This window comes from Halichoerus grypus, chromosome 5 (genome assembly GCF_964656455.1).
Source record: "Halichoerus grypus chromosome 5, mHalGry1.hap1.1, whole genome shotgun sequence".
NCBI classification, from domain to species: Eukaryota; Metazoa; Chordata; class Mammalia; order Carnivora; family Phocidae; genus Halichoerus; species Halichoerus grypus.
The window spans coordinates 176,259,514-176,270,282 of record NC_135716.1 but is presented as its reverse complement, the minus strand read 5'-3'; the positions used below and the strand labels follow the sequence as shown (position 1 = coordinate 176,270,282).

Below are 10,769 nucleotides of genomic sequence, written 5' to 3'. Positions count from 1 at the left end.
CCGGCTCACTGGAAGATTACGCTGCGGTCACGTGATACGGCGCAGGCGCGTTTCCGCACGGCTCGGGAACGGCGGTGGTGATGCCGCCACGGGACTGCGACCCGGGCTTTTGGCCCCGGCCTCAGATGGGGTGGCCAGAGGGTGACCAAACGGGCAGCTGGGGCCATTCCGCACCGGCGACGGTGAAGCGATAAAACGGTGCCAAATGCGCCCGTGAGGCTCGTTTGGTCGTGCAGGAGCATTTCCTGAGAATAAGACTCGTCAGATGCTGAAGTCGGCCTCCCGTGGGCACAGAAAGAGTTGTGTGAAATTTGTAATATTTAATAAGGGGTAAAATATAGGGTAATAAGGCTATTGTATTCATTAGTCATTCATTCAGGCTCTCATATTCAGCACTGGCTGGAAGAGAGATCCTGCATCTGGGGTAAGAGGCGTCTCTGCGGGGTGGGGAGTACTGTCTTGCCGAGGTAGTAATTGGACAGGTGCAACTTCCACTGTGAATTTAGAGAACGGAGCCTGCTTCTCAGAGCCTAGTTATCCACATGTCAGTTCATAAATTCTAGGTCCCCGCGTGCAGGCCAGGGTTTGGGGGACCCCGCGACAAGCCTGTGAGGCTGGGCCGAAAAAATGTCCGATATGAAAGGGATTTGAGATAATTGGGACGGCCCAACTCTTCTTTAAAACTGCCAGGAGGCTGCTAGCAATACTATTCTTTCCTTCTAATAAATTTCACGCTAACGAGCGGAGGAGTTTAAAGTACTATATATACTCTGGAATACTGACACATACGTACCTTGTGGCCATCCTTGATTCCTCTTTCTTCCGCACCTTGTATTCAGTGCGTCAGCAAGTCCTGTAGGTTCTACTTTCAAAATGAATTCAGAATCTGACAGCTTCTCGCAACCTGCACCCTGGTCAGATTCCCCACGGTGTGTCACGTGGGTTGTTGCTAGTTCTATTGCTGGTTCTAACGAGTCCACCAACGCCTTCCTCTGCAAGTCAGCCAAAGTGTTTTTTTCTCTTTTAATAAATTCTGCACCCAACCTGGGGCTTGAACTCACAACCCTGAGATCAACATTCACATGCTCCACCGACTCAGCCAGCCAGGCGCCCCAGCCAAAGTGCTCTTTTGAAACACGCATTACATCATGTCACTTCTCTGCTCAAAACTCCAGTGGCTTCCTATTTCAGTCAGTGACAGCCAAGTCCTTATAATCACTTGCCACATAATCTGGTCCCATGGGTTCCTATCTACTGTCCTCCTCATTCATTGATTTCTGGAAGTGCTGTTCTTCATTCTCTTTCTGGAACAAGGCAGGTATCCTTACATATTTAGGTCTATGCACCTGCTATTGCCTGTGCTGAGTATTCTCCTTGGATGTCCACATGATTTACTCCATTCTGCTTCATCCTGCTCCAATGTTACCTTATAAAACAGACTTTCCCTGACCACCCTCTGTGAAGTAACAACCACTGCATGCACAAATTGCTCACACCTCTCCCCAACACTCCCTATCATCTGCTTGCTCTTTTTCCCTCTATAGCATTTATCACACCTGACACATTTTGTATGTTCTCTGTGACCCCTTACTATAATGTGAGCTCCGTGTGTTTGTCTTGTTCCCTGCTGTACCTAGAACAGTGTCTGGCATTCAGTAGGTGTTAAGAATTGTTGAGGAAATTAGGGGCGCCTGGGTGGCTCAGTCATTGGGCGTCTGCCTTCGGCTCAGGTCATGATCCCAGGGTCCTGGGATCGAGCCCCGCATCGGGCTCCCTGCTCCGCGGGAAACCTGCTTCTCCCTCTCCCACTCCCCCTGCTTATGTTCCCTCTCTCGCTGTGTCTCTCTCTGTCAAATAAATAAATAAAATCTTTAAAAAAAAAAAAAGAATTGTTGAAGAAATTAATGAGTGGTCTATGTCCAATATGGTTCTATTGCTGATTATGGTGAGTGGACCAAAGTTGTTCCAAGTGGCTAAAAGACTTTGAACATATCCCTGGTATTGTAATGATTCTCACATCGGCAGTGCCCACTCAGAATGTTTTGTATCCACCTTATATCTTAAAAGCTGGCTCTATATTCTTAGCTATGATACCTGAGATTCCTCCACAACTGTGATGTGGTGTTCCAAGAAGAAAGACACACGTTTTTCATGAAAAACTTGGAGCTTCCTGAAGGGAAAAAATAGAAAAGCAATTTAACTACCAAGGTGGGTATTAAACCAGTAATATCAAGGATAGATCAACAAAGTCCTGGTCAGATGTCAACAGAGTAGGTAAAGTAGGCTTGTGTCAATCCAGAGGTTCTTGGGAAAATTTGCCTTCCCCACCAAATTCCCTGAAGCCTAGAAATCTGTAGCTGATGATTGATACCTTTATCCCTATTAAAATGCAACTACACTAAGAGAGACCATATGAAGTTTCAGCAGTCATTAGTACCTTAGTGTGAATTGGTCCAGCTCCTCTTTGAGAGCAGGTTTTAAAAAAGCAAAGGAAGAAAGTAGGACCCATGAGAACTAAGAGGAACAGGTGGAGAGAAAGGGAGCCAAAGAAGGAGCATCACGTTGAGCTTGCCAAGGACAAACTTTGGCCTGTTTTGTACTTTTGCCCAGGCTGACTCTGGTAATCAAAGTACATTTTGATCTCTAGCTACAAACTTCTGAGTAGGCAAATTATGGTGCTTGAAATTACAAACATAATTACCTGCAATGTTTTGATAACCCAATGAGTACACGGTACACTGGAAATGAAGAGGAAGAATTGACCTAGAATATAGTGGAACTGAAATGCTATCAGATTTTAGGAAAGATAAGCAGGAACGGGAGGAGGCATTGCATTATACATCTGCACATGATCCTGGCCTAAGAAATAGGAAACCGAATGAGAAGAGTTTTTGTGTTAAGGTAAAATGAGTAAAATAGAGCACTATCCACTATCAGTTGACATGCCGGGAACAGCAAGGTAAGAGAGGCTTCTTTGAGCAACCATGAACTGATGAGGGAAAAATTCAAAGAACAATATATACCTGCTTAAAAAAAAAACAAAAACAAGTACTTAGAGTGTTTGGGGATTTAGTCCCTATTGTAGGAGTTCTATTTTTTTTTAAGATTTTATTTATTTATTTTTGCGAGAGAGAAAGAGCGAGTATGAGTGGGGGTGGGGGTGGGGGTGGGGGAGGAGCAGAGGGAGAAGCAGACGCCCCGCTGAGCAGGGACCCCAATGCAGGACTCAATCCCAGGACCCTGGGATCATGACCCAAGCCAAAGGCAGACGCCTGACTAAGCCACCCAGGGGCCCACAAATTGTAGGAGTTTTAAAAATCAACGAGGGTAAATGCCTTTACCAATTTGTTCTTCCTGGTAGAGAAGAATTAGGCAAGAACCTAGAAGTAGGCAGAAACTTTGCTGGTGGTGACCATATGGTGTAGAAAGGGTTTTGGAGCACAGCCAGGTGTTTCCACATGTAGTGTGCAGGCAGAATGCTTGTGCTCTAGTTAAAGGTTGGAAATAGATGTTTTTGTTCTTAAAGTTCTTTACAGCTTGGAGAACCTGCTGTTCACTAGCTGTATGAACCTGGGCAAGTTGATTAAAATTCCCACACCTCAATTTCCTTATCCATGAAATGGGAATGAATACAAATACAGGATTCCCCTGCCATCCAAAAGTTTGCTTTATGAAACTTCAATTTTACAGAAGACCTACATTAGTACTTGTTTTCACTAACCAAAAGAAATCTGAAAAGGATTTTTGATTTTATGAAATGGTAATCACTTCTTCGTTTTGCACCATTTCAATTTACAAAAGATTTCATAGGAACCATCTACTGTCAGATAGCAGGGGAAACCTGTAGTTCCTATCTCTTTTTTTTTTTTTTTAAAGATTTTATTTATTTATTTGAGAGAGAGAGAATGAGAGAGAGAGCACATGAGAGGGGGGAGGGTCAGAGGGAGGAGCAGACTCCCTGCAGAGCAGGGAGCCCGATGCGGGACTCGATCCCAGGACTCCAGGATCATGACCTGAGCCGAAGGCAGTCGCTTAACCAACTGAGCCACCCAGGCGCCCATGTAGTTCCTATCTCTAAGGGCTTTTAGAAGGATGAAATGAGGTCTTACATGTAGCTGTGTAAAGTAGTGGTTAAGACTGTGGACTTGTGGGGCGCCTGGCTGGCTCAGTGAGAAGAGCATGCAACTCTTCATCTCTCGGTTGTGAGTTCAAGCCCCACATTGGGTGTATAGATTCCTTAAATAAATAAATAAACTTAAAAGTATGGACTCAAGTCAAATTGCCTGGTTTGAATCCTGGAACTGCCATTTACTACTTGTATGTCCTTGGGCAAAAGACTGACCTCTCTATGCCTGAGTTTCTTCATCTGTAGAATGGAGATAATACCTCATAGGATTTTTGTGAGGATTCAATGACTCAACACATAAAGTGCTTAGAAGAGTGTCTGGCACAAAGTTAGCATTCAGTAAATGTTAGCAATCATTTGCAAGGTTCTTGACATACAGTATTGATTGATACATGGGAATCAAGGGTATCCTTCTTGTCTAGGCTTTCTCTCAAGGTCCACCCCAACCCATCCTCACTTAGAATTATGGCCCGGAGATGTCTCAAGCCATTTGTGGTCACGAGTAATGGAGATGCAAAGTCTCATAGAGTGATGAGAGAAGTAAGAGTCCACACTCTGAACCAGATCAAGAAGCAATTGAGCAGAGCCCAAAAGGGGTGAGACCCCTACCTTGACATAATAAGGGTTCTATATGAAAAACCCATAGCCAACATCATACTCAATGGTGAAAAGCCAAGAGCTTTTCCCCTAAGGTCAGGAACAAGACAAGGATGTCCACTCTCACCACTTTTTTTTTTTTTTTAAGATTTTATTTATTTATTTGAGAGAGCGCACGGAGGGAGAGGGAGGAGCAGGCTCCCTGCTGAGCAGGGATCTCGACGTGGGGCTCGATCCCAGGACCCAGAGATCATAACCTCGAGCCGAAGACAGATGCTTAACCGACTGAGCCACCCAGGCACCCCTCTCTCTCACCACTCTTTTTTTTTTAATTTATGTAAGTAATCTCTGCAAATGACATATCTGATAAAGGGTTAGTATCCAGAATATATAAAGGACTGATACAACTCAACACCCAAAAAACAAATAACCCAATTAAAAAATGAGCAGAAGACATGAACAGACATGTCTCCAAAGAAGATATACACATGGCCAATTAGACACATGAAAAGAGGCTCAACATCACTCATCATTGGGGAAATGCAAATCAAAGCCACAATGAGATATCACCTCACACTTGTCAGAAAGGCTAAAATCAAAAACAAGAGACAACAAGTGTTAGCAAGGATGTGGAGAAAAAGGAAACTTCTTGCACTGTTGGTGGGAATGCAAACTGGTGCAGCCACTGTGGAAAATGGTACGGAGGTTCCTCAAAGGGAAAAATAGAACAACCCTACAATCTAGTAATCACACAACTGTGTATTTACCCAAAAAATTCACAAACACTAATTCAAAGGGATACATGCACCCCTATGTCTGTTGCAGCATTATTTACAATAGCCAAACTATGGGGGCACCTGGGTGGCACAGTTGGTTAAGCATCAAACTCTTGGTTTCGGCTCAGGTGATGATCTCAGGGTCCTGGGATCAAGCCCCATGTTGGCTTCCACAGTCAGTGGGGACTCTGCTTGAGATTCTCTCTCTCTTCCTCTGCCCCTCCCACTCATGCTGTCTCTCTCTCTTTCTCAAATAAATAAATAAAATCTTAAAAAAAAAAAAACCACAACAGCCAAACTATGGAAGCAGCCCAAGTGTCCGTTGATAGATGAATGGATAAAGATGTGATATGTGTGTGTCCATATATGTATATATATACACATATACGTGTGTGTACATATATATGTTTATACATATATAAAGAGAGACTGTATTGAGTGTACCATTTATTGTTGCTTTGTAACAAACCACCTCAAACTTAGTCATGCAAAATAATCATTGTATTATATTCACAGGTTTGTGGGTTGGGGATTCAAAAAGAGTACAGTGGAGATGGCCCCATGTCATCTGAGACCTCTGCTGGAAAGACCCAGATGCTGGAGATGGCTCAATGTCTGGGGTTGAAACAAACTGCAAGTATCTTTTGTGGTTTTCCTAGGAATTGGCTTTGATCTCATCTAGGTTGTTGCCTGGAACATCCACACATGTTCTCTCCATGTGGTTTGGGTTTCCTCACAGCATGGCTGCTGGGTTCTAAGACCAAGTGTTCCCAGAGAGCCAGGCAGAAGCTATATTGCCATTTATAACCTAGCCTCAGAAGTCACACAATGACATTTATACCAGGGTCAGTCAGCCATGATTCAAATGGAGAGACATACACCCCATCTCTCAATAGGAGGAATGTTATGGTCACATTGTAAGAAGAACATGGAAGATAGGAGATATTATTGTGGCCATCTTTGGAAAATAAAATCTGTCACACCCGGGCACATGAGCACCACTAGAAAAAAGATGTAACACAGAAAAATTAATCAATTCGTGATTCCAACCTCAGTTGAATCCTTAACACCACCTGACAATTCTACATCATTTCTCTGTTCAACTTGCTTCAATTTGCAATGGTTATTTCAAATATTCTCTGCTGTAGTAGACTATGTAGGTTTCACCTAACACCTGTTCCCAAAACCTTTTTCTCCTGTCCATGTCCTTTATAGAGGTGAGAAAAGCTAAACACTCACTTTCCTAGCCTTGCTTGCATCTCTGTGGCACTGTCCTGGCCAGAGAGATGTAAGTAGAAACCTGCTGCAGGACTTCTGGCCAAGCTCTTGCCTTAAACAAGAAAATGCTGCATGGAGTGCAGGCAGCCAGGCATATTGTGACCCTCCAGGAAAGGCCAAAATATTTACAGAAATACAGGCCCTGATATCATTGAGTCACTGAACAGATGCCGCTGTCTACCTCCAGGCTTCCTATCCTGTGAGAAAAATAAACCTTTATTTGCTTAAATCACTGATAAGCTTTCTGTAGCTGATACGACCACTCTTCTCCACCCCCTGCTCCTCCACTTTTCTCTTTATTCTGCACAGATGACCTTCCATGCTTTTCAGAGAAAAGTCTTCAGATGGTCATTGACTTTCTTGCCACCAAACCTACCTACTTACCTGCATCCATAGCCATCTTGTTTCCTCACTCCCTCCTGTTATACCAGAAGAGGGGTCCCTACTCCACCGATGGGGAATTGGGTGGTGGTTAAGTAGGGAGAGGCCACTCTTGCATCAGTTTTGGTTTTCTGACCTTATCCTCATGCTCTGGGCCTCTATCCAGTCATCAGCTATATGGCCATGAACAGGCCATTAAAGTAGCCAATACTTTATCGAGTGGATTCTAAGCTGTGCCCAATAAAGGCTCTGCAGTAGGCGCTGGGGGCATGCTAGGTCTAGGAAGGAGACAGTCCCAAGTAGAGAGAACACTTTACAAGGCAGGGGAATGGAGCCTCGGAGGAACCAAAAGTCCCAATGTGGTTGGGTGGGCAGCGTGCAGGAAGGGATTGGGAGGCAGGTCTGGAGAAGTCTGCAGGGACCAGAGTAAGCTCGGTTCTAGAGACTAGGCAGGGTCATGATTTTGGTTTTAACCCTAAATCATTGGGACAAGAAGTGAATTAATCTCTCCGAGCCTCAATTTCTACTTGGTAAATACATTTTAGAACTCTGCTTAGTTGCGTGAGAGTGCCTTTAGGGCAAAGAAAGACCTGTGTTTTTACGCATTTTTGTATCCACATGGTCGGCGCTTAATAAATGCCTCATTTGGGTGAATGAGATCGTGGTGTCCGCTACCGACTTCGTCTATTAACTCACTCATCGATTTCCCTCATTCCCTTCCTTCCCTCCCCTTTTCTCGCCCTTCCTCCCTCTGGCTTCCCAAGCCTTCCCTTCCCTCCAATCCTCTCCTAGCTTCCCGCTTCCTCTTCCCGGCCCGCCCCTTCTCTGCGTCGCGAAGGCAGAGAGGGCGAGGCGAGCTTTACGGCAGCCGCGTTGCGGCGGGGCGGGGCGCTGGGCGGCTGGCGCGCTTGGCGGCAGCGGTGGGAGGCAGGCCGGCAGGCAGGCAGACGGGGTTGCAGGCGGTGGCGGCGGCTGTGCCTGGTAGTGAGGGCGGGAGGGAGTGAGTCACTGAGCGTGTGTGAGGGAGGGAAGGAGCAAGCGGGCGAGCGAGCAGCCCGCGCCGTTCGCCCGCAGCTCCAGCCAGGCCCCGCCGCCGCCCCGCAGCCCAGCGCCGAGGCCGGGCCGAGCCGAGCTGGGTCGGGCCCGGGCCATGCTGCTCACCGTGTACTGTGTGCGGAGGGACCTCTCCGAGGTGACCTTTTCCCTCCAGGTCGACGCCGACTTCGAGCTGCACAACTTCCGCGCGCTGTGCGAGCTCGAGTCCGGCATCCCCGCAGCCGAGAGCCAGGTATGCCGGGCAGCGAGCGGGGTCTCCCTCCGGGGCTAACCCTCCTGTCTGCGGGTCTCACGCCCTCCCTTTGCTACTGGTGAGGAATTGGGGGTGGGGGAGCAGGATCGCCTCTCCCAGCTCGCCCCCGCGTCCGGGAGGGAGCTGGAATCGGTAGCTGCCCCCACACACGCCGAGCGTGGGGTGGGGTGCCATGGGAGGGAGCGGAGAACCTGACCGCAGACGCACCCACTGCAGCCTGAGGGGCGCGTGGACAGTTGGGCGGCCCGCCCCACCTTCTGGCTCTTTGGCCCTTTCTCCCCTAATAATCCCGAGTTTGGGGTGTTGTGGACCTATGTACATTATGAACAACCATAGAATAGAAGAAGCAGCTCGAGGTTTGCAGGAATTCATACATCCTGCTTCCCCAACCAGAAATACCAGTTTGGATCACTGTGGTAGGTTGATGTGCATCGGCTTTTTTGGAGAGGGCTCCTGCTTAAGCAAACGTAATTTACCTTTAAAGGTAGAGATTTGCACTCCTAAGTGAAGGAAAAAGTTTTGAGACTTCATTACCTTGTTTTGAGGAATTTGGAAATGCCCTGTTCCCTTTTCCCTAACACATGGCATTTCTGGTTAAATTCTTTAAAAAAAAAAAAGGCAATCCCCCTCCCCCCCACCCAAGGGATGGCAGTTATTAGTTCAATTCATGTTGTTTCTGTGGTTTCTTCGCTGGGAGTAGGCCAGAATCCCTCTTTATTTCAGGCCACGATTCAGAGTTTGGATGGGTTCAAAGTTCAGTGCTTTATGAGGATATTTTTGTAAAAATGGCCTAGTATCTTCTCTGTGTGATTTGCCTGTTTCATTTCCCTACCCTGTTGGAAGGAAGTTCAGCTGCTCTAACATTTTAAATAAGCAAAGTAATTTATTCTCAAAATGCCGTGAGGCTGCCACCAAACAGAATTGGTGACGATAACTCTGGCCTTCACACTAAAACATTTAAATCTTAACTTGATAAGTAGACCTTGGAGGACATGGTCTAAACATTAAGAAAATTATAGAAGTCCTCCAAGGCCCCAGAATGTAAATCTTGATTTCCTACTGCAGTTACGAAATAGTTCCAAAAACTATTGCCCAACTACAGCGTGTTCTGCCCTGTGTTATGGTAAACAGATGCGTCAATATTTTGTTCAGAAGTGAGTATGATTCCTTTACAGTATGTGAACTTTAGAACCTTGGCATAAAGCTGAATATCAAGAAGGAACTTGTTTCAGGGTGGAAAGTGCCACTCAAATAGGCAGACTGATGAAAGATACAAAGAAATTGGTAAAAGGGATTATTTGCACCTTTTTATATAAACAGCTAATCCACAAAAACTGAGGAACTAGTTCCTGTCAGTGAATCCCTCAAGTGGAGAGCTAGGAAAGGACAGTTTAAGTAGGGAGGTACAGTCAACTCTTAAATATTTGAAGGTGGCTTTTCTGTTACCTTGGTTGTAATCACCAGCTGGTGGGAGAAATAAAAAATTAAGATGTAAGTTGATTTTGTTGTTATTAGGACTTGGGAGATGAAGATTGACACTGCCTCAATTTCTACCCTTTTTGAGATGGGCTGTAACAAAATTTAAGTGAAGAGTGTGTCAGATTGACACAGCTCAGACTGTGAGGAGTACCTCACTAATTGAACAATTAGGCTAACTCCAAATTTCTTTCTTATTCCTTAGGTCACCTTTTGGGCATTTACTTCCTTCCCAACACAAATTAGCATGTGCAAAACCGGGCTCCAACTACTGTGAACCCTGTATTAATAGAGCCTTAAACAGCTCCTGTGTTTCAAGTTTGTTCCATTGGCTCCATTGTAACCTAACACAGTATCTATTTTAAGATGTCTGGTGGTGGGTTGTCTTTTCAGTTGTTTGTCCATCAGGCAGGAACAGGATCCACCCTAGACACTTGAGTCATTTCCGTTCACCAAATCATAATAGTAAGCATCATTATAGTTCTTACCTACAAAAATATCACTTACTTGAGGCCCCCTCTCCCACCCTTTTACCTCCCAGGTTCTCCCCTATTACTCATCTTCCCTTTCTCCCTCTCACAGTTCTATTGGTCTCTTTACCTCACTCCTCTTATTTACCTTCTTAAAGGGATTTTTTTTTTTTTTTTAAATGTTCCTGGCTATTCTTTCCTGTCAAGATCTCTACCACTAATCTCCAAACTTTTTTGGTTATGTATTCCTCTGAGTAAAATGTTTTGGAACATACATCTTTGTGATATATAAAAAGTTATAAACATTATGAATGAATGTGATACGCATTTTATATATATATGCACATATATGTATA

General features: G+C 45.3%; 1 protein-coding gene across 1 annotated transcript in view; it reads left to right on the top strand.

Moving 5' to 3' along the window:
• Positions 1-8,111: 8,111 nt before the first annotated feature.
• DDI2 (DDI proteasomal shuttling factor 2) overlaps positions 8,112-10,769 on the top strand; it is a 33,193-nt gene continuing 30,535 nt past the window's right edge. Inside the window, exon 1 of the mRNA XM_036067051.2 lies at positions 8,112-8,446. Coding sequence (XP_035922944.1) covers positions 8,309-8,446 — 138 coding nt within the window. The 5' untranslated portion in view covers positions 8,112-8,308. The remainder of the gene's footprint in view (positions 8,447-10,769) is intronic.